At 27.4% G+C, this 21,964-nt stretch overlaps 4 protein-coding genes across 5 annotated transcripts; 3 read left to right on the top strand and 1 right to left on the bottom strand.

Annotated features, from left to right (window-relative positions):
- The first annotated feature begins 151 nt into the window (after positions 1–151).
- LOC122508258 (tRNA methyltransferase 10 homolog A) lies at positions 152–3,418 on the top strand. Of its 2 annotated transcripts, XM_043621517.1 has the most exons (6): positions 152–361; positions 1,271–1,518; positions 2,064–2,373; positions 2,452–2,598; positions 2,668–2,773; positions 2,860–3,418. In XM_043621517.1, the coding sequence occupies exons 2-6, from the start codon at positions 1,337–1,339 to the stop codon at positions 2,985–2,987; spliced, it is 873 nt and encodes a 290-aa protein (XP_043477452.1). In that variant the 5' UTR covers positions 152–361; positions 1,271–1,336; the 3' UTR covers positions 2,988–3,418. The 2 variants fall into 2 exon arrangements, with proteins under 2 accessions (XP_043477452.1, XP_043477451.1); XM_043621516.1 differs by lacking the exon at positions 152–361 and having other exon boundaries at positions 1,130–1,518.
- Positions 3,419–4,501: 1,083 nt separating this feature from the next.
- Positions 4,502–12,638, bottom strand: LOC122508257. Its single transcript, XM_043621515.1, has 6 exons — positions 11,556–12,638; positions 10,873–10,992; positions 10,694–10,790; positions 5,247–5,397; positions 5,016–5,144; positions 4,502–4,945 (listed from the first exon to the last, which is right to left on the bottom strand). The coding sequence occupies exons 1-6, from the start codon at positions 11,783–11,785 to the stop codon at positions 4,620–4,622; spliced, it is 1,053 nt and encodes a 350-aa protein (XP_043477450.1). The 5' UTR covers positions 11,786–12,638; the 3' UTR covers positions 4,502–4,619.
- Positions 12,639–14,050: 1,412 nt separating this feature from the next.
- LOC122508256 (heat shock 70 kDa protein cognate 5-like) lies at positions 14,051–20,023 on the top strand. The gene is made up of 11 exons (XM_043621514.1): positions 14,051–14,258; positions 14,527–14,588; positions 14,766–14,911; positions 15,474–15,597; positions 15,713–16,021; positions 16,183–16,345; positions 16,428–16,884; positions 17,082–17,378; positions 18,590–18,777; positions 19,020–19,160; positions 19,394–20,023. The coding sequence occupies exons 1-11, from the start codon at positions 14,166–14,168 to the stop codon at positions 19,478–19,480; spliced, it is 2,067 nt and encodes a 688-aa protein (XP_043477449.1). The 5' UTR covers positions 14,051–14,165; the 3' UTR covers positions 19,481–20,023.
- Positions 20,024–20,723: 700 nt separating this feature from the next.
- On the top strand, positions 20,724–21,964 carry LOC122508255 (U6 snRNA-associated Sm-like protein LSm7). Its single transcript, XM_043621512.1, has 4 exons — positions 20,724–20,862; positions 20,944–20,955; positions 21,041–21,224; positions 21,597–21,964. The coding sequence occupies exons 1-4, from the start codon at positions 20,857–20,859 to the stop codon at positions 21,734–21,736; spliced, it is 342 nt and encodes a 113-aa protein (XP_043477447.1). The 5' UTR covers positions 20,724–20,856; the 3' UTR covers positions 21,737–21,964.

The following is a 21,964-nucleotide window of genomic DNA, read 5'->3' as shown; positions in this document are numbered from 1 at the left end:
TTATTTGGATAAATTTAAACACTCTTTACCAGATTTATTTACTTTATGAATTATAACATATTTAATAGAATTGCAAAAATCAATTCTGTTTGTGAACGACCCTTTAAATTGAAAAATAGAAAGCAGGGATGGGTAAAAGTGTTTTTTTCGGAGTTTTCTACGTATAATACATAAATGACGTATAATACGTAGAAAATTGTAGAAAACCTGGTATTATACATGTCCAGTTCTGCGCATGCGTACAAACCTCACAATAATAATAAAAATCATATGTTTGATTATTTTTTATTTGTTTCCTGGTTTTCATTACTAAATTGTTGCTAAAAATACCAAGAAAAAACCAAAAAAGGTTACATATAAGGTAAGTTTACAAAAAAATGCGTATAATATATATTTATTGATTTTTCATATGGTTTTTTACACACATTTTTTCATAACTTGTATTATATATTTATATAGAACAATTTTAAAAAGACACGTTAATTTATTATTTATTTGAAAATAAACGGGTTTCAAATAAACTTTTTCATACAAAAGTACTAAATTATTATTATAGCTGTATTTTGCAATGTTTTGTTGCAAATAGGACACAGGCAGGGCAACATTTTTCCCTTTATTATTTTTGGGAATAAAACACAATTCCTCCCAGGAATTGTGTTTCGGCCTTCCACCTCTTTTGTTAATTTTTTTTTATTTTAAAAAAAGCAATATTGTACAACAATCACTGACACATGGCCTGGCACATGGAGATGTATAACCTATAAATGGGTCTGGCGGCAGCAGACAACCTGACCTGACCACGAACAGTTAGAACTTTGTTTGTGTGCTATTTCTTTAAAACATAAATTTTAAAAAAACTTTTCAATGTTAATTAATAAATTTTTAAATTGAAATTATGTTTAAAATTTATTTAATATACTATTAAAATCACATGTTTCTTGTCTAAAATTTAAAAATCCCGCGCGTCACGCAATGTATGTAAAATACATGACATACGTAGAAAACTAAAGATGTATAATACCACGTATTATACGTGTAGAAAACCAGGTATAATACATCATGTATAATACGTACCCATCCCTGATAGAAAGTACTCAAAATCGATAAGTCGAGTTCCCATCTATGTCATTATCAACTGTCAATGCCATTGTTCATTTGTTGTTGTCACATGGTTCACATGTCACAGCAGATGTGTTTATAAAATATAAATTGTATTTTATTCTTTAAAAAGACATTTTCACTGCATTTTTACAATCATTTAAAATAACAGAAATTCTACGGACTGTCAATAATATTATTATTCAGTGACATGTAAATCAAATGTAAATAATACAAAATGGTAAATGAAGAAATGTCAATCGTAGACTTGGAAATGACGAACAATTCCCTGTTAGGTGAAACTGAGAGTAACAATGCCAATAATTTGGAAATTAAATCTATTAAACAAAATTTAAGTAAACGACAATTGAAAAAATTAAAGAAAAAAGAAAAATGGATTCAGAGCAAACCGGAAAAGAGGTAAATGCAACTGTAACTGTAAATCAACTGTAATTCAAACATATTTAGGTATATAAAATTAAAATAAGAGGATTTCAAAAGTAAAATAGTTTTCTAAAAGAGTTAATATATTTCATACATTTGAATAAACGTTTAAAAACTAAAAACAATTCAATTTTTAGGTTATGTAATCTATATTCTTGTAATTTTATAATTATACTTACAGACCTCGGATATTATGATTTTTTTTATTAAAATTTTTCTATTTTTCCTTAATAATCTTTAAAAAGAAAAATGGACAGTTTCAATTATTATAAAAAATTGAATTTTTGTATTGAAATAATTGAATTTTCGAAGAACTTTCAGAAAATTATTAAAAATTAATATAGATAATTGATTTAGAGATGAAGTTTAGTTTAAAATAGTAGAAAATAATTGAATTTTTTTTTCTATTTTTAATCAACTAAAGCGAATTTTTGGCTCGTTAAAGTCGATCCGAGGCCTGTATTTATTAGATATAAATTTTGAAATGCGACAATTTAATTTTTTAATTTAATGTTTTACAGATTAAAAGAAAGAAAGAAACTGAAAGAAAAAAGGGCATTTGCTCGTGCAAATAATATCGATCTAGGACCATCGAGAAAAGGTTTAAAGCAACGTACAATGGCAAATAGCACTTGTAAAATAAACGTTTCTCTAGATTTGTCATTTGATGATTTAATGATTGATAAAGATGTTGCAAAAATGATTAAACAAATTTTAAGATGTTACACCTTAAATAGAAGAGCTGACGCTCCGTTACAATTTTCAGTGACAAATTTCACCGGTAAATCTCTACAAGAAATGAAGAAACACAATGGTTACGAACACTGGGATGTAAGATACGAATCTTTGCACAATTTAATTTAATTTAATTTTTTGTTTGATGAACAAATTTTATAAACTTCTTTATAGGTTAAATTTCATGCAGAGCACTATTTGAATTTATTCGACAAGGAGAAAATTGTTTATCTTACAAGTGAATCAGATAATATTATAGAAAATTTAGAAAATGATACTGCTTACATAATAGGCGGTCTCGTTGACCATAATGCTCAAAAGGTAAGAAAATAATGTTTCTTAAATAATTAATAAATTTTAATATATAAAAAAAAACTTAATTGTTCGTAGGGTCTTTGTCATAAACTAGCAAACAGTGCAGGCGTAAGACACGGACGGCTACCTTTGGATAAATATTTGAATATGAAAACAAGAAAAGTTTTATCTATCGTGCACGGTAAATTAATTAATTAATTAATTAATATCAATTTAGAATTTTAAGTTTATAAAATAAAATAATTAAATTGATTAAATTAATTTCAGTTTTCGAAATACTATTAAAAATCAGCGAAGGAAAGAGTTGGGAAGAAACACTACTTCAAGTTTTGCCAGAGAGGAAAAATGCTCAACCGATTTGTTCAAGTCCCAGTAAAGAAGAAACAAAACAATAGTATTTTTCTTTTTTTCTTTTTTTCTTTTTTGAAGGTACAGTAAAAATTAAAATAAAATCATAAGGAAATTTCTCTATATTTTTAAAACTATATATTTATTTTCAATAAAATTCATGATTTGTTCGCACTTTTCACAAGAATACAATTACTTTTTTTATACATACGTGTATATATATATATATATATATATATATATAAAGCTGCCATTTAAAGGATTACATTAGTCGAAATTGTAAAAAGAAAAATATTTTACTGCAAGAAAAAACAAGTGAAACATGTTTTAACCAATTTTTAAAAACTAAACATCGAAAGACTGAGAAAATAATAAAATAAAAATAGAAATTAAAAAGAAAAAAAAACTAATGCATCTTTAATTGGCGCTGTAAAAGGATAATGTGGATGTAAATATATATGTAAGTTATACAGACAAATAGTAGCATTATTTCTTACACGAATAAATCAGACAGTTCTTTAGCTATTGATTTATCTAGTGTAATTTTATTGTAGAAATATACACACTCCTTTAACTATTTCTTTTTTTAACAATATTTACGGTACTTATTTTTTAAAGGAGTGTATTTTGTATATATTTATACAAATAAATACTTTTCATCTCTTCTATCAATTTAACAATTCACTTATTTCACGGGTTATACTTAAATTCCTCACAAATATAATTTAATTAAAATATTTACTTAGTGATAACTTTCTCTTTTTTATTTATATAATTCAAACGTAAAATATTACATAAAAAAATAGGTCTCAATAATTTATTTGTTCTTGGTATAAAATCAATTTTTAACATAGAAAAATAAAAAAAAAATTTCCATTCCAATTTGTAAGGGGAAAAAAGTGTTTTTCTTTTTGTAAAATAATAAAAATTACCGAGTTTTTCACACCACCTCTTTATAAAGATATTAAATATCGTTGCAATTTATAAATTATCAACAATTTCATATAATATAGTTTTTCTCTTAAAATATTTTTAAAAAATTTCACTTTAAAAATTATAAACATGATAATTACATAATGAAAACTTATCGTTTTCAAGTGTAGTGCCTCTCTTTTTTTGTTTTGCTTTTATTTACAGGAAAATAAATATTGATAGATTATAACGGAGTGGATCGTCTTAATTATTGCAAAGGCAAATATATTGGTGTATAAAATTCTATTTCTCATTCTAAGGTAATGCAGTTTTATATATGCTTATAAAAGAATTCATTTTTTTCAAAGCTTTAATTGACAATTACTTTAAATACTAGAAAGTTTAAGTAACGTCTTATGCCGTTTCTATTTCGTATAATTTGGAACTCCATAAATATATTTTTTTTTTGAAAAAATATATTCTGTAAAAGAAATGATTTTCTTTTTCGAAAAATAAATTGCGTTTCATCATTAAAAACCGTGATTATAATATTTATAATATATTACTTAAATTTTATCAATATTATTTAAAGCTAAATTATTTGTCCTTTGAAATATATCGTATGAGCAAACATTAAAAATCAATCAGCTAATTGAATATACATATATTTTGCATTTTTAGAAATTGAATTCCTCTCTTTACCTTTTCTTCTCCGCAAAAATTTTTATGGCATTCGAATATAATTGAAAACTTGCGACAAAATATAATCATACATCTTTAAAATTTCCTATGTCACGAGTGTCAATTATTTCAAATTCACTGTCGCTATCATCACTACTATCGTTTAATAAAATTTTCGATTTTTCATCTAGTTTAACATCGTCCTCGGATGAAGAGCCTTTTTCAAAATGACCACTTTGAAATTTCATTCCATCGACATCGGTTTCACCTGAACTAAAACCGTCTGTACTTCCTTCTTCATGTGAAGGCATTTTAAATCCCACTAGATCATCATCATCATCATCATCATCATCATTATCATCATCATCGTCGTCGTCGTCGTCATCATCTTCATCATCATTATTGAAGGGATCTTTTTATTGATATTATTATTAGAGAGACGAAAGTAATTGACTTTAAATAAACGAGTGAAAAAAACTTACCATTTTGAATGTCTGACGCAACGCTAACTGGAGTTGGTAAATGATCTCCAGAATCACCAGCAAGTTGTAAAACTTGTAAATTATCTTCTGTCACTGCAGGTAAAAATTCTTCTATTTCACTATCCCATTCTGTTCATAATAAATAAGTTTATTCATTAATCTATTAAATATACTAAATATATTTCCAAAGTATTTAAACATTTTCTTCAAACAAAAATTCAAATTTTTTACCTTTATTCGTTAATACTTTTGAAGGTATTTGCAATAAAAGAGCAGGACCAATTAGAATACTCATACATATCGTGTATGCAAGAAGTACACCATTAACAGTTCTTCCAATTAGCCATAGACCCAACGATATAGTACATATAGTAGTACAAAACTAATTAAATAAACAAAAAATTAACGATCAAAAATAACTACATAAACAGAGTTGCCACAAACATTTAACTTTCTTTTTCTCTGATTTCCAGCCAAAATTTTTACTTTTTCCCTGATCCTAAAAAACATTCTACGACTTGCTCTAAAAATTATTAGATACTCAAAAAAAATGTTCTATTACATTTAATTACTAATTTCTTAAATTGCAAAATTATTCCAAAACATCCCTAACTTCTTTTTTTAAATAAATATTTAATGATTATTTTCCGTAGAAAAATTTTGTTTGAAAATTCTTCAAAAATTCAAATTCAAACCTTTTTGAAATTCAACAATTCATAATAAAGAATATTTAATTAAAAAACTCCGAGTCTTCGACTGGAAGTGATCGCTTTCTTCATGTTTTATAATAATTAAAGTTGTCCGAGTGATAAAATCATTATTTGTGGACGTCCACATGAGAAGGGCCCATTTTGGCACTATTGGAGTTATCTATATGGGCGTATTCCTGGCAAAATTTTCAAAATTTTGAGTAGTCTTAGAACTTTTTTGGTTAAAAATTCGCTGAGTTACGGAATTTCAAAGTTTAGAACGCCAAAAACGTCATTTCGAGAAAAACGGAATTAAAGATTGCGATACCAACTAATTGTTGAATCTCTGGTTCTTCTTGGAAGTTATTCAGATAAGAATTGTTTCCAGTTCAGGGCACCTTGAAGATAAAAAACCACCACCCCCCCCCCCCCCCCCTCTTAATTTTGAAAATACGAAAAATCGACAATAGGAGCACTTTTCTAAAAAGGACAGTTTTTCTATTAAAAAACCATTTTTTTACAAGATTAATGATTAGGTACAATTTTATTGTGTCATTTGAAGAAAAAGAATAGATATTAAACTTGTTAAAAATTTTTCAACAGTCTCTATTTTGCGTAAAAATTGACGCAATATCCAAATTTTCATTTTGACAATTACGAAAAAAAATACTCTAACATCAATATCTCTGGTTCTTCTGGGAAGTTATTCAGATAAAAATTATTTACAGTACAGGACACCTTAGAGATGAAACATCAAGAGGTTTTAAATTTTTCCACACCTCCATTTTTAAAATACGGATTACTTTTGCAAATGACCGACAAAATGGGCCCTTCTCATTTTACTAAAGAACCAATGAAATCAAACAGTTAAATTATCGATAAATTAATGAAAACCGCATGATTCGACTTGTCAAAACATGTGGATTGATAATAAAAAATAAAAAAAAAAATTAAGATTTTGCTCCAAAATTACTAAATTGCGATTATCTCGAAAACTAGAACCGACAATATGGGCCTTTTTCATGTGGACGTCCACATTTTATATTAAAGATAAGAATATTGTTACTGTAACTTCTTCAAAATTATTTCCATCATTTCAATTCAATTATTATTTTCTAGAATTTTTAACTAAAATTCTTCTTTGAATCAATTATTTTTAATAATTTGTCACAAAGTTCTTTTCGAACTTTCAAATCCATTTGTTAATTAAAAGTATGAAAAATTTGTATTTTCAGAGATTTTAATGTGAAACTTGTTCAGAATTCAACTATTTTTTTTAGAGTTTTTAATTAAAATTCTTCTCTAAATCAATTACTTTTAAAAATTAAATACATTATATTAAAAAAATCAGCTAATTTCAACAGAATTGAAATTAAAATTTTTCAAAAAAACTAGTTCTACAGAATTGTTAAATAAAAGTATGAAAAATTCAAATTTTTAAAGATTTTAAATTAAAACCTTTTCAAAATTCCACTATTTCTCAACATTTAAGCTTCAATGCTTTTAGTATTCAATTATTATCTAAAATTTTAACTGAAATTCATTTTTAAATCAATTTTTATTAGAAAATTTTACGAGAATTAAATTCTTGGAATACAAAAATAAATAATTTGTCGAATAATTGAATGCGATAAGTTTTATTATATATTTAATATGAAACTAATTCAATTTTTGTAGAAAAATGTAATATTTATGAAAATAATTTAACTATTGCGAACAACTTCATAACAATTTTTTAAATAATTGAATATCTGTCAAATTTTTATTATTTATGAAAATAATTGAATGTTTGAGTAAAATTTTTTCAATTTTTTTTAACAATTGAATTTTTTGGGAAGTTTTATTAAAATGGTAGATAATATTTAAAATCATTGAACTGATAATTATAGATAAATTTTGAACATATTTGAATTTCCTCGAAGAATTTTATTACTTTTAGAAATAATTGAATTCTTATGATAAATACTATTATTTATTAAAATAATTGAATACCTGCGAAGAATTTTATTAAAATTCCTGAAAATAATTGAATTCTTGTGATGAATATTGTTCTTTATGAAAATAATTGAATTTTATTAAATATTCTGAAAATAATTGAATTTCTGTCAAAACTTTTATTAGGGGAGATTGGGGAATTGTAGGCCACCTCAATTATTTAATAATATTTTTAAGTTTGATCATTCAATTTTTTTTTATTTTCTTTTGTTCATCCAAAGTAAATTTTTCATTAGCATTTCATTACTTTACAACGCTTTATAATTACCTATAAACCGTAAACAAAAATCACCTGGAAAATTTAATTCAAATATTTATTTTGGACCTTCATGTTTTTATTGTTTTTACATAAGGATTTTCAAGAATAAATTATCAAAAATATTTTTTTAATTATTGTGTGGGATTGGTACTTTGACTCCAAAAAAAACTTTGCATCAAATTAAAATGAATAAATAATAGGGGAGAGTGGGGCAAGTCGGGATAGCGGGTAAGACGGGGTATCGGCCTTATTTAACAAACGAATAAGGCTATTCAAGTTGGGTGGGGGAAAATTCAAGATGGATGCTAACTGGTGCACAAACATTGTATAGAAAGTGTATGGGATAGAGTCTAATTTTTTAAATATCTCGCTTAAACGAAATTTTTAACCATAAGTTTATTAGGATTTTATGTTTCATTTTTAAAGAACTATTTTTTGCAATAATAAAAATCGATTTTATTTTTTTATTGATTTTATTATTGCAAAAAATAGTTCTTTAAAAATGAAACATAAAATCCTAATAAACTTATGGTTAAAAATTTCGTTTAAGCGAGATATTTAAAAAATTAGACTCTATCCCATACACTTTCTATACAATGTTGGTGCACCAGTTAGCATCCATCTTGAATTTTCCCCCACCCAACTTGAATAGCCTTATTAACCAATCGCGATTATATTTTACATAATACTGCATCGAGACGATAGTTTCTTGTTTACAAAACCTAAAAGCCACGAGAACAAATCTTTTATCTGTTTTACTAAAAAAACTGTTTTCGACGATTTTCTTGTCATTTTTTCACTTTTTTTAGGAGGTGTTTATTACTTAATAATAACAGTTAATGAACTGTATAAATTTTTTTCTAACTGTCAAGGGTTACAGAAGAAGTGAAGCATATGTTTTTTTTTCTTTGTTGAATCGTAAATTGTAGTAATTAATCGTTTTATTCAATTTCGTAGGAGCGGGCAAGATGGGGTAGGGGAGAGTGGGGCAAGACGGGGTTCACAAATTAAGCAAAAAAAAAGAGAAATAAGAGAAGTTAAGAAAACTACTAAAATCAAGACTGAATAAAATAAGAGTGACCAAAAAGAAAAAAGCTTGTCAGGTTAAATCATCAATTAGCGATGGTAAAGTGGAAAATACACCTTGTCTCTATTGCAATGGTTATTATTTAGACTGAAATGAAGGCTGGGCTGCTTTTGTTGTCTACGGCCAATGGGCTCACTGCAGTTATGCATGAAGATGAAGATGCAACCTTTACTTGTGAAATTTGTCGACAGAAATAGGTTGTTTCTTTTAGTACCCCATCTTGCCCCCTGATGGGGCAAGATGGGGTGATTTGCAATTTTTTCTATATTATTAATTATAAGCTTTTTTAAGAAACAGATGGCCTTTGTACGCCTTTTTACGAAAGACTGATTCCCAAAGATGATAATTAAAAATAATAATAAAGTATACATATATTCGATAATTTTCGTTTTTTTGCACTTTAAACCTTAAGTACCCCGTCTTGCCCCACTCTCCCCTACAAAGATTTTTGTAAAATGAAGCATTTGGGAAATTGTGGGCCACTTTTTTTAGGGGTAGTATTTATTGCTTGTTTTTGGCGATATAATTGCAAATATTATTAAAATCACTCATAGTAATAGTAATTTAACAAAAACAATTCGTTTCATTGCGATTCATGCGATAAAGCTGTTTACTTAAAAATTTGTAATTAATTAATTGTGATTCCGATTAATTTCATTTTTTTACTTTTTCTTTTCGAATTTTAAACTATGTAATAATTAAACATTTTTAACATTTTTAATATTTCTAACCATGTAATAAATATATTTCATCGTTATTTTTGATTTTGAACTTAATTTTGTCAGCGGCCCACAATTCCCCAACATTTTTAAAAATCATAAAATTGCACTCTTTGGTAAAACTGAAATTTCTTTAAGGCAAGTGATAATTTTGGGAAACTGACTATGATATATGTTAGTTTATACCTCCTACTAACACGAAAAAATTTTTAAATTTGAAAAAAAAATTTTTGTGTGTCAGATATTGAGCTAAAAAAAAGTGTGTCCCACAATTCCCCAATCTCCCCTACATTTGAAAATAATTGAATTCTTGTGATGTATATTGTTATTTATGCAAATAATTGAATTTTGCAAAAAATTTAATTAAAATTTCTGAAAGTAATTGAATTTTTGAGAAGTATTTTGTTTATTTATTAAGATAATTGCGTTAAAACATAAAATAATTGAATAATATTTTAAAAAATTCGTTTTGAAATTAATTTTTATTAGAAGATTTTACGAGAATTCAATTCTTTAAATACGATAATAAATAATTTATTGAATAATTGAATTATTTTGATTAATTTTAAAAAAATTTTAAGAATAATTGATTTTTTCGAGAAATTAATTAACAATTATTTAAAAAATATTTAAAATTCTACGATGAAAATAATTAATCAATTATTTTTAAATAATTGAATTCGAGTGATAAGTTTTATTATTTGTGAAAATAATTAAATTCTTTCGAAGAATTGTAAAACAATTTTTTAAATAGTCCATTATATGCGAAAAATTGTACATATTCCCTAAATTCTATTTCAAATAATTGAATTTCTGTTGTCTTTTTATTATTTATGAAAAGAATTGAATTCTTTCCCTGAATTGCCTGATTTGCGGCAACTCTGATAAATATGTCTAAATTTGTACGTGTAAAAAGTACAGTAATTTACCAGTCCAGGTTGATCTTTACGTAACTGCTTAAAACTTTTCCAAGCTGATTTCACTTTTGCTAATATTTTATCAATTTGCTCAGCTTTTGCTTGAGATCTGCAAAATTGAACGTTTTTTAAACACATTTTTAAAAATCAGTGACGAAGTTTTTTTTTTTTTAAAGTTTCTTTCAACTTACAAATTTGAAATTTCCTTCTTCTCCTTTTGCAATTGATTTTCAACTGTACTGTAACACAATACAATTAAAACAGCACTGCTGGCTGCTGCAAATCCACGAATTTCTAGCACCACAATACCCCTGAAAAGATAATTAAACATTAATTAATAATTAATATTAAAAAATAAAAGGAAAACATGGAAGAATTCATGAACATAGGATAATACTTTTGTCTTAATAAATATAGAAGAATCGTTTTAATTTGATAAAAAGAATCAATAAGAAATGTTTTGTAAACAAATTACTATAAATTTATAGATTGTATTACATAATTTTTATTTAATTTTAAAAGGTGTCAATGTCATCGTTAGTCATTGAAAAACATTCGCAATAAATAGTTTGTTTGAATTGAAATCACGTGACAAAAAAAATCTATACGATAAGAATTATCATCAGAAAATGGGTATTAAAGCCCCCCCCTAAGAGAATATGTATGTATGTATGAGTAAATATACTATGTGTTGAATGTAAATTTATATTTACGAAACATATTTATATTTTTGCTAGCTATGACTCAAACTATAAAAAACATTTTTTTCACTGTATATATTGTGAATGAATGGAGAGGCATTGAATGTCGCAATAAATGCAGTTGTAATAATTATAACAAATTAGCATTGACAGTTAATAAACAATCTACTTACCAGAATAAAATATTAAATACAATAACTACTGAAATGCTATTGACCGAATTTTGCCACAATAGAATACTTTCAACAATGTTGAAAAATCTCCTTGTTGCTTCTGCATTGTCCTTGTTTGTTTGACAATGCCCTGTCGAAATTCTCCTTTGTGTCGGATTATCAGAATCATTACTATTATTATTTTTAAATAATCGACGACTATTTCGTATCCAATTAAAGAAATGCTCCATGGTATTTATCCAGGGTCTCTTTTTCTTAAAGTCGACCTAAACCTCGTTTTCTCTTGGCATGATGTATATATAGAAACTTATTCCAAAAATGCACGCCACTGAATTATTTTTAGCACATGACAACGCGAGATTTTTCAATCTTCATTAGAAAATTTAACGCAGTAACTGTAATGGGTATTTTGATTTTTCCTTTTTTCGTTTAAACTAACACGTAATATTTAGGTGGCCTTCCCTTTCAAACTGCTCGACACTTTCTATTTATCACCCCCGCCAAACCATACTGTCACTAGTATTATTATTTTTCTCTTTTTCAGTTTAGTCAAGTTTAGTTCAAATCATTGCACCGCAAAACAATGCACTTGTTATTAATTTGTGAGGAGAATATTGAATTGTTATTTTTCACAATTTTGACAGTTATTAAACTATTGGTTTTTATTATACGATAGGTTCTATTATCTCTCTCTCTCTCTCTCTCTCTTTCTCTCTGTCTATCCCTCTATGTATGTACATATGTATATACTATGTAGTTAGAATGTATAATAATAATGTTCCTTTTTGTAAGTACTCCTATTCAACAGTATGTACCAGCACCACTGACGTAAAATCGTGCGATCGCACGACTACTCCTCGCTCATCGCGGCATGACACGTGACGCACAAACTGCGTATATGTGGTATATGTAGTTTACTACGACTTTGAAAAATATGTTATTCTTCTTGAGATGAAGAACATACGGTGTGACCCCACCAGCACGTTACATTTTCTTTCCTGTAGTCTTGCCTGTAGTACATTTTTTTATTTGTCATCCTGCAAATTGCAGAGTCAACGCGAAATTCTAAAGTTGAGTCCACAATAGTTGGTCTAGTTTTGCATTATTTTCTTGAAGGTACGGCAGGGATGGGTAAAAGTGTTTTTTTCGGAGTTTTCTACGTATAATACATAAATGACGTATAATACGTAGAAAATTGTAGAAAACCTGGTATTATACATGTCCAGTTCTGCGCATGCGTACAAACCTCACAATAATAATAAAAATCATATGTTTGATTATTTTTTATTTGTTTCCTGGTTTTCATTACTAAATTGTTGCTAAAAATACCAAGAAAAAACCAAAAAAGGTTACATATAAGGTAAGTTTACAAAAAAATGCGTATAATATATATTTATTGATTTTTCATATGGTTTTTTACACACATTTTTTCATAACTTGTATTATATATTTATATAGAACAATTTTAAAAAGACACGTTAATTTATTATTTATTTGAAAATAAACGGGTTTCAAATAAACTTTTTCATACAAAAGTACTAAATTATTATTATAGCTGTATTTTGCAATGTTTTGTTGCAAATAGGACACAGGGCAACATTTTTCCCTTTATTATTTTTGGGAATAAAACACAATTCCTCCCAGGAATTGTGTTTCGGCCTTCCACCTCTTTTGTTAATTTTTTTTTATTTTAAAAAAAGCAATATTGTACAACAATCACTGACACATGGCCTGGCACATGGAGATGTATAACCTATAAATGGGTCTGGCGGCAGCAGACAACCTGACCTGACCACGAACAGTTAGAACTTTGTTTGTGTGCTATTTCTTTAAAACATAAATTTTAAAAAAACTTTTCAATGTTAATTAATAAATTTTTAAATTGAAATTATGTTTAAAATTTATTTAATATACTATTAAAATCACATGTTTCTTGTCTAAAATTTAAAAATCCCGCGCGTCACGCAATGTATGTAAAATACATGACATACGTAGAAAACTAAAGATGTATAATACCACGTATTATACGTGTAGAAAACCAGGTATAATACATCATGTATAATACGTACCCATCCCTGAGGTACGGTCACACGACTTTTGGAAAAACCCGAAAAACCATTCTTGTCTTTCTCTCTCCTATGACCACCTATGACAGAGGCACAAGTTTGTCTCACTCTACGTTTTCCGTTTTTGGAAAAAGTAAGAAAATGTAGAGTGAGACAAATTTATGCTTCTGTCCATAGAAAGAGAAAGACAAGAATGGTTTTTCCAAAAGTCGTGTGACCGTTTTCCCTAAATGCAGGGTTGGGTACGTAAACTACCTAAAGTAATCATCTACGTAGTGTAAGTAATAGATTTGACCAATCAAAATAAGTACTCAAAAAATCCAGTCATCTGATTGGTCAAAATCAACCATTTGGCAAATTCATGAATTCTCTTAGAATTCTACTACAGACCATTTCATGTTTTCTCATTTCTCTTCGATTCGATCGCAGTTGATCGCAGTCATTGAATCAATTTCAATGGAGTTGGAGTAATTTATCCGGTCTGGATTGCATCATTTTGCAGTTATATTTTTACCACTAATTAAATAATAATTGGGTAAAAATAATGTTGACCGCAACGCGAGTATTGTCGAGAGGATGTTCCGGAGTCAGTCGGGATATTTCTAGACGGCATCGGTTTAGTACTCTTTTGAAGAATGTAAGTTACCCACGCCGTCTTCATTTGAACTTTGTTATCAATAATAATTTTTTTTCCATTAAAAGAAAATCGTGCTCATTATATTTATCGCTATTATTTTTGCTCTAAAGTGAATTTATTTAAGTACGTGAATTTTAATATTGAAATTCGTAAATTAAATGATTAATGGAAAAATTGTATTGCAACCGGCACGTGGTTGTGTAAACTGGTGTAAATTAGCCATTTTACGTTAAAAAACGAAATTATCTTTATTTTCTTTTGTTTGCAGAGAACTAGTTCCGTGCTTTCTGTTTCTCCTGAAAAAGTTTGCGATTTACAATGTCGTCACAAGTGAGTAATTTTTTCTTTAGTTTTTTGAGGTTATGGCTCAAGGAGTTTACAACGCATTTACCTATAATTTAAGTTTACTTTTATAATTTTGGTAATTTTCCTTTCGTAATATTTAGTAAAAAAAAAAAGTAATATTTTAATATACAATAAGTAACGATTTGCAATTATTGAATAAAGGTCAGAGGGCGTGAAGGGAGTAGTCATCGGTATAGATTTAGGAACAACTTTTTCTTGTACGGCTGTGATGGAGGGTAAACAAGCGAAAGTTATTGAAAATGCAGAAGGTTCAAGAACAACTCCTTCTTATGTTGCCTTTACAAAAGGTTCGTAACCATCTAAAAATATTCAGGGTTGCTACAGGTCAAGCAAGAGAAAGTATAATTTATTGGTCAGGGATATCAGGGATTTTTATTAAAAGTACTTGAAAAAATTAAATCATAAACTATAAAACTACCACGAATTCTAATACAAAACCTTCAACATTTCTTTCTATTTCTGAAATTGTGATAAAATTCTTTAATTCAATAAATTTCCGTAAAATTGTAATTAAATTCCTTAAATGAAATTAATTATTTTCAAAAGTTGTTAATAAAATTCTTCGTAAAAATTCAATTTTAAGAAACATTCAACTATTCAATAAATTATTTACTTAATTGTATTTAAAGGATTGAATTCTCGTACAATTTTCTAATAAAAATTGATTTAAAAATGTATTTCGGTTCAAATCAGAATATTTCTTAAGATGAGGGAAAAGGTGAAAACTCTGTCTAGAAATCAGGGAAAAGTCAGGAGAAAACAAGTTAAATTTTTGTGGCAACTCTGATATTGGAATTATCCTTAATTTACTAAATTTTCAATTTTAATTAAATTCTATTTAATTTTCAGATGGAGAGCGTTTAGTTGGTATGCCAGCGAAACGTCAAGCTGTGACAAATTCATCAAACACATTTTACGCAACTAAACGACTTATAGGCAGAAAATTCGACGATGCCGAAGTAAAAAAAGAAATGTAAGTAAACTAATTCTTCGTTCTCTTAAAAGAACAATAAGATCTCAACAACATTTATTGCAATAATTGATAAATGTTGTTGCAAATATAGAAAAAAAAATGTTTTCATTAACAGGAAGACGGTGTCTTATAAAATCGTGAAAGCATCGAATGGCGATGCTTGGGTTCAAGGATCCGATGAAAAAATGTATTCCCCGAGTCAGATTGGAGCGTTTGTGCTAATAAAAATGAAAGAAACTGCTGAAGCCTATTTAAATACACCGGCGAAAAATGCTGTTGTAACTGTTCCTGCTTATTTCAACGATTCTCAGAGACAGGCAACTAAGGATGCTGGGCAAATTGCTGGTCTCAATGTTCTCCGAGTAATTAACGAACCAACAGCCGCAGCTCTCGCCTATGGCTTGGATAAGACCGAAGATAAAATGTAAGGTGAATTTATTTTTAGTTTTCGTTCTAATTCTTAGCACTCATCTACTAAAACCTACTTTGTGTCACCAGAATACTAATTAATAATTCCATTAATTAACGAATTCGAAGCCTGAATTCATTAGAATAGCACAAATTAATGACAATTGTTCTTTACAGAATTGCCGTGTATGACTTGGGCGGCGGTACTTTCGATATTTCGATTTTGGAAATACAAAAAGGAGTTTTCGAAGTCAAGTCCACTAATGGCGATACGTTTTTAGGCGGCGAGGATTTCGATAATGCCTTGGTCAACTTTTTGGTCACTGAATTTAAACGTGATGTAAGTTTTCAGTTTATATTCGTACCGAACATTGGACGATTCCTTATTTTACTCATCTGAATTTTTGATTTGACTTTTACAGCAAGGTCTCGATATATCAAAAGACGCGATGGCAATGCAACGTTTAAAGGAAGCAGCCGAGAAGGCAAAAATTGAACTCTCAAGTTCATTGCAAACCGACATCAATCTCCCCTATTTAACAATGGATTCCAGTGGTCCGAAGCATTTGAATCTCAAGATGTCGAGAAGTAAATTTGAAAATCTTGTCGGCGACCTGATTAAACGAACAATTCAGCCTTGTCAGAAGGCTCTTAGCGACGCCGAAGTGTCTAAATCCGACATTGGAGAAGTGCTTTTAGTGGGAGGAATGACCAGGGTTCCTAAGGTGCAACAAACTGTTCAGGAATTATTCGGAAGGCAACCGTCACGAGCAGTGAATCCTGATGAGGCGGTTGCAATTGGAGCTGCTATTCAGGGCGGAGTTCTCGCCGGGGACGTCACTGACGTTTTACTTCTTGACGTCACGCCTCTTTCACTCGGTAACTATTTTTTCAGTCTCACACTCTCACATATTCATGTGATGTTAAATATTAATGATGTTTAGAACTAATCTTCTCTCTGATTCAAGTGAGGAAAAAAGTGTTTTCTGAATAAATAGGAAAATTATATTGCTGTAGGTATCGAATTTATGTAAAATGATGAATGATGAATGAATTTTTCTCGTTTTTCTATACAGGTATCGAGACGCTTGGAGGAGTTTTCACGAGGTTAATTTCGAGAAATACAACCATTCCAACGAAGAAGAGTCAAGTATTTTCGACAGCGGCTGACGGTCAAACTCAGGTAGAAATTAAAGTTCATCAAGGTGAACGAGAAATGGCTTCTGACAATAAACTTTTGGGACAATTTTCTCTTGTTGGAATTCCACCAGCACCGCGAGGTGTTCCACAAGTCGAAGTTACATTTGACATTGACGCCAATGGAATCGTTCACGTCTCGGCCAGAGATAAGGGAACTGGAAAAGAACAACAGAGTGAGTTCATTTTTAATTTACTAATAGAGTTTATAATAATCGTTGTATGAAGTTAGTTACTCATGGTTGCCACACAGCCTGAAAAACCTGGAAATAGCATGGAATTTGAACAAATTTCTGGAATTGTTTTTGGTTAATGAAAGATATTAAGAAAAATTCCATTCAACGTGTTATATTTCTTTAAAAATGTTAACATACAATTTTCCTTTTCCATGTTATCTTCTCTTTAAATTAATTTAATTTTTCTTTTTAATTATTGACTAAAACTGTGAAAAATGTTGTTAAGATTGTTCTAAAAAAAAGGAATTTATATCTTTATTAGTATTACGATTGTCAAAATTTTTTGTTACTAGTTGCTTTTTGTTCAAGATTTTGAACAAAATTTAAAGATTAAAATTATTTAATTTAGACATGACTTGAATATTATATTCATATGACTGATTCTTCTGAAAGTGACATTTTTGATGTCTCGATTAATTTTGCGCAACCTAAATTCTTACTCTTGAGTATGAAATAAAGTAGTTTCAATAGAAAAAACCATATAATTTAAAAAAAAAATAAATTGAAAATCGAATTTCAAAAGTAGCACTTTCAGAAAAATCACCCTTATATAGGTAAGTGTGTATTATTGTCTCACTTTGACAAAAAAATTGCCTGTGATTTTAACTGTTTAAGGGAACATTCATTTATAACTACATAATAATGAATATTGTTAACACTGTTTTGTAAAATACTTGTTTTTTCATCACAAATAATTCCTAAATTTTAACCTGGAATTTTTAATATTTTTGACCTGGAAAACCTGGAAAAAGCCTGGAATTTTGAAATCTAGATTTTGTGTCAACCATGTTACTGTTTGCTTTTTGGTTTCCTAACTTTTCAAATAATTTTATTGTTTTAAAGAATTTATTTCAATTTTCTTGTAAATAATGGAGCTTTTTAAAATAATTTTGATTCGCGCGTATCATTTACTAGTTTAAATAATAATAATTATGCGAGTACGTTATACAAAATTATTTTGAAAAGTACTAATTTTTGATGACTTTTTTTCTCTTACCATGATGTTAATATTTTTCGTCTCTCAAAGTTACTATTTATTAAGTAACATATGTGGACATTCATTACTGAGTATTTTTATTTTAGTTTTATGAAATTTAATTTTATTCACTGTCTGAAGCAATGAATTTAACAAAGAATTAAAAATATTTCAGTTGTCATTCAGTCGAGTGGTGGTCTGAGTAAGGACGAAATTGAGAATATGATTAAAAAAGCAGAACAGTACTCGAGGGAGGATAAAGTAAAGAAGGAAAGGGTTGAGGTTGTTAATCAGGCCGAAGGAATTATTCACGATACCGAGGCTAAAATTGAAGAATTCAAGGCACAGTTGCCACAAGAAGATGTAAGAAAAATTAACATTCAAATATCATCCACAAGTTTTGAACGTTCAATTGAACGAAATCCACTCTTTATTTTTTAATTTTAGTGATGCAAAATTATTGTAAGAAAATTTTAATTTGCAAAAGAAATAAATTTCTTTCATTTTATATTTTATATATAATTTCATTTTGAGTCTTAATGTTTTTATATTTTTTATAATTTCATCTTTTTCTGAGTTAAAATCTAATTTCCTTTTTTTCTCAGTGCAATAATTTGAAGGAGAAAATTGAGAAAATGAGAGAAAGTCTATTGAAGAAAGATGAAATTGATCCCGAGGAACTTAGAAAACAGACAAACGAACTTCAACAGGCCAGTCTCAAATTATTTGAAATGGCATATAAAAAGGTATTTTGAATTTTAAATAAAATTTTTATAATTTAAATTTTCATTTAATCAATCAACTAATTATTTTTTTTATAAATTTTCCACCATGATGTTTATATTTTTCGTCTCTCAACGTTCTTCTTTATGAAGTAACTAACATGTGGACAATCTTTTCTGAGTTTTTAAATATTTGCAATATATAGTATAATACCAAGTTTTAAGCAATTTACTATAAATATAAAATAATTCCTCAGATGGCTTCTGAACGAGAAACTTCCAATCAGAGTACTCAGCAAGAACCGGAAAATCAAGATGAGAAGAAGAAGGAAGATAAAAACTAAATTTATTTTATTTTTTCAACTGAGAAAAGAAAACTGTTAAAATGACTCTTATTTTATTGAATTTTTCTTTTCTATTCTTTACGAAAAATATTATTTCGTATACTATTTTTCTTTCTAAATTTCTAAACAATAAATTATTGTAAATTTTGTAATGTATATATTTAATTAAATTGACGCGGCGTTCAAATCATTTTTACCATGAAATATGGGTATAAATTATGAGTTTGTTTCTTCAAGCCTAAAAAAGGAAAAAAATATGAAAATTCCAGTGATTAAAAGCTTTTGTAAATTTTTATTCTTTTATATATGTATAGAGTATATATAATAATAAATATAAAATAGTTAATGAATTTAATTTCGAACTGAAAGAATGAATAAAAGTTGAATGTATGAAGTGAAATGCAAATTATACACCAACCGTTGTGTATAAATTAATATTAAGATTTAACAGAATTTCGAATTCTGTTTTCAAATGTCATTTCAAATAATACGCACTTTAAATGTTTTCGTTGTTATATTTAATAAACAAAGATTCATTATTTACTTTTCAGTTTTATTTATTAGTCTGAATTTAGTGACAAATCTTTACAACCTTTCCAAGTTTTTATATAATTCAAAGTAATAGAATTCAAATTCTTCTGGAATTAGTTAAGTTTCTAATATAGGTAGGATATTTCATTAATTATTAAAAATAATGAATTCATAGAAGAATTTTAAAAAATTGAATTTTTGAGAAGTTACAAATGATTGCAGAAATTAAATTATTATTAATACAATAAAATTTTAATCGAATTTATCGATAAATGGAATTATTCTTCAAAATTGTATTAAAATTTGTCAAAAGAATTCAATTAATTAAATAATTGAAATTCTACGATGACTTTTAGAATTTATGAAAATAATTGAATTGAGGAAAATTTTTGAAAATAATTGAAATTCTGTCAAGAATTTTATTGAAATTTTTGAAAATAGTTGAATTCTTTAATTTTTTAAAATAATTTTCATAGATAATTTAACATTTAATAATTTCAATGAATTCTTGGAAAGTAATTTCTTATTTATAAAAATAATTGAATTCTTGCGACGAATTTTATTAGAAATTTGAAAAATAATTGAATTGGTTCCATACATTATATCTACTAGAATCTTTACAACTTTTCCAAGTTTTTATAATATTATTAATTAATTTTTAATGTTGATTTTTGAAATGAAATTTGAATTCCGTATTTCTTCGTAACTGCGTGTAACAACTGCGAAACAAATGTATATTGAATTCTGTACTTTAACGTTCAAACGGTTCTGAACGGTTCAAACGACAAGATTGTGCGTGTCAAAAATCGTGAAAATTTAATTAAAATCTTTATAATATCGTCACAATGTCTGTAAGTATAAAGAAATTATTCTAATATTTTCAAATACGAGCTAAGGACAATTCTAATTGAATTTTTGTTTAATTTTTCCAGACACCGAAACAGGTAAATTCAATCGTCAGATTTTCTAACCTAAAAATGTTCTGAGCATTGTTTTTCAATTTTTTTTTCAAATTTTCTTTATTTATAGCAATTGAATGCTCATGGAGATCACAAAGAAAAGAAGAGGAAAGAAAGTATTTTAGATCTCTCGAAATATCTTGAGAAAAATATCAGAGTGAAATTTGCCGGTGGAAGGGAAGCGGCAGGAATTCTTAAAGGTTACGATCCACTCTTGAACTTGGTACTCGACAACACAATAGAATATCTTAGAGGTAAATGTTTACACAATTATTAGGTAATTACAATTTATTTATAAGATTTATAATAATTCTTAAAACTTTCATTATTTGGAAATTAAATATTTACTAATATCTAATTACTGAAGGTAAATAAATTTATCACGATAGTCAAGTCTGAATGCTTTAAATTTGAATTGAAAAAATAAATTTTCAAGACAAAAAATCGGTACATTTATAATAAATTGTCTGAAAAGAATAATTAAGATAATGATTTACTTATTTTGAATTCATTGGCTAAGAATTGGAAATTATAGTTTTAATACCTAGAAGTAAAAAATGTTCTGTTAGAATTAAATTTTGTTTTGAGGAATAAAAAGTGACATAATAAGAATAATATTCTCGCAGATCACGATGACCCGTACAAGTTAAATCAAGACACACGACCACTTGGTTTAGTCGTATGTAGAGGCACATCAGTTGTCCTGATTTGTCCCGTCGATGGAATGGAATCTATACAAAATCCTTTCATCCAACAAGAAGGATAATTAAACTAGTCATCTAGAATTAATTATAACTTTTTTTTTGACAATCTTTTTTACATTATAAGAATTTTTCAAATATTCGAATCCGAAACGATATGGAAAATTTAATTTCACCTTAAACATTTGATATTTTCTATAAACAAATTACAAGTAAAATAAATTTCAACGTAAATCATTCGTAATTTTATCTGTACATTTATTTTCAATAAATATGACTTGTAGTTTTAAAAA

This window comes from Leptopilina heterotoma, unplaced genomic scaffold, assembly GCF_015476425.1.
Source record: "Leptopilina heterotoma isolate Lh14 unplaced genomic scaffold, ASM1547642v1 Lhet_53, whole genome shotgun sequence".
NCBI classification, from domain to species: Eukaryota; Metazoa; Arthropoda; class Insecta; order Hymenoptera; family Figitidae; genus Leptopilina; species Leptopilina heterotoma.
This window is presented reverse-complemented; position numbering and strand designations above follow the sequence as displayed.

Bases quoted from the DNA above. Each gene is read 5' to 3' on its own strand.
- LOC122508255 (XM_043621512.1), top strand. The intron at 21,225-21,596 runs GTAAATGTTTAC...ATATTCTCGCAG, and splicing joins CACAATAGAATATCTTAGAG to ATCACGATGACCCGTACAAG.
- LOC122508256 (XM_043621514.1), top strand. From the start codon at position 14,166: ATGTTGACCGCAACGCGAGTATTGTCGAGAGGATGTTCCGGAGTCAGT. The intron at 18,778-19,019 runs GTAAGAAAAATT...TTTTTTTCTCAG, and splicing joins CACAGTTGCCACAAGAAGAT to TGCAATAATTTGAAGGAGAA. The intron at 19,161-19,393 runs GTATTTTGAATT...ATAATTCCTCAG, and splicing joins TTGAAATGGCATATAAAAAG to ATGGCTTCTGAACGAGAAAC.
- LOC122508258 (XM_043621517.1), top strand. From the start codon at position 1,337: ATGGTAAATGAAGAAATGTCAATCGTAGACTTGGAAATGACGAACAAT. The intron at 1,519-2,063 runs GTAAATGCAACT...AATGTTTTACAG, and splicing joins CAGAGCAAACCGGAAAAGAG to ATTAAAAGAAAGAAAGAAAC. The intron at 2,774-2,859 runs GTAAATTAATTA...AATTAATTTCAG, and splicing joins AGTTTTATCTATCGTGCACG to TTTTCGAAATACTATTAAAA.
- LOC122508257 (XM_043621515.1), bottom strand. From the start codon at position 11,785: ATGGAGCATTTCTTTAATTGGATACGAAATAGTCGTCGATTATTTAAA. The intron at 5,145-5,246 runs GTAAAAAATTTG...TATTATGAACAG, and splicing joins AAAAGTATTAACGAATAAAG to AATGGGATAGTGAAATAGAA. The intron at 4,946-5,015 runs GTAAGTTTTTTT...ATCAATAAAAAG, and splicing joins TGCGTCAGACATTCAAAATG to ATCCCTTCAATAATGATGAT.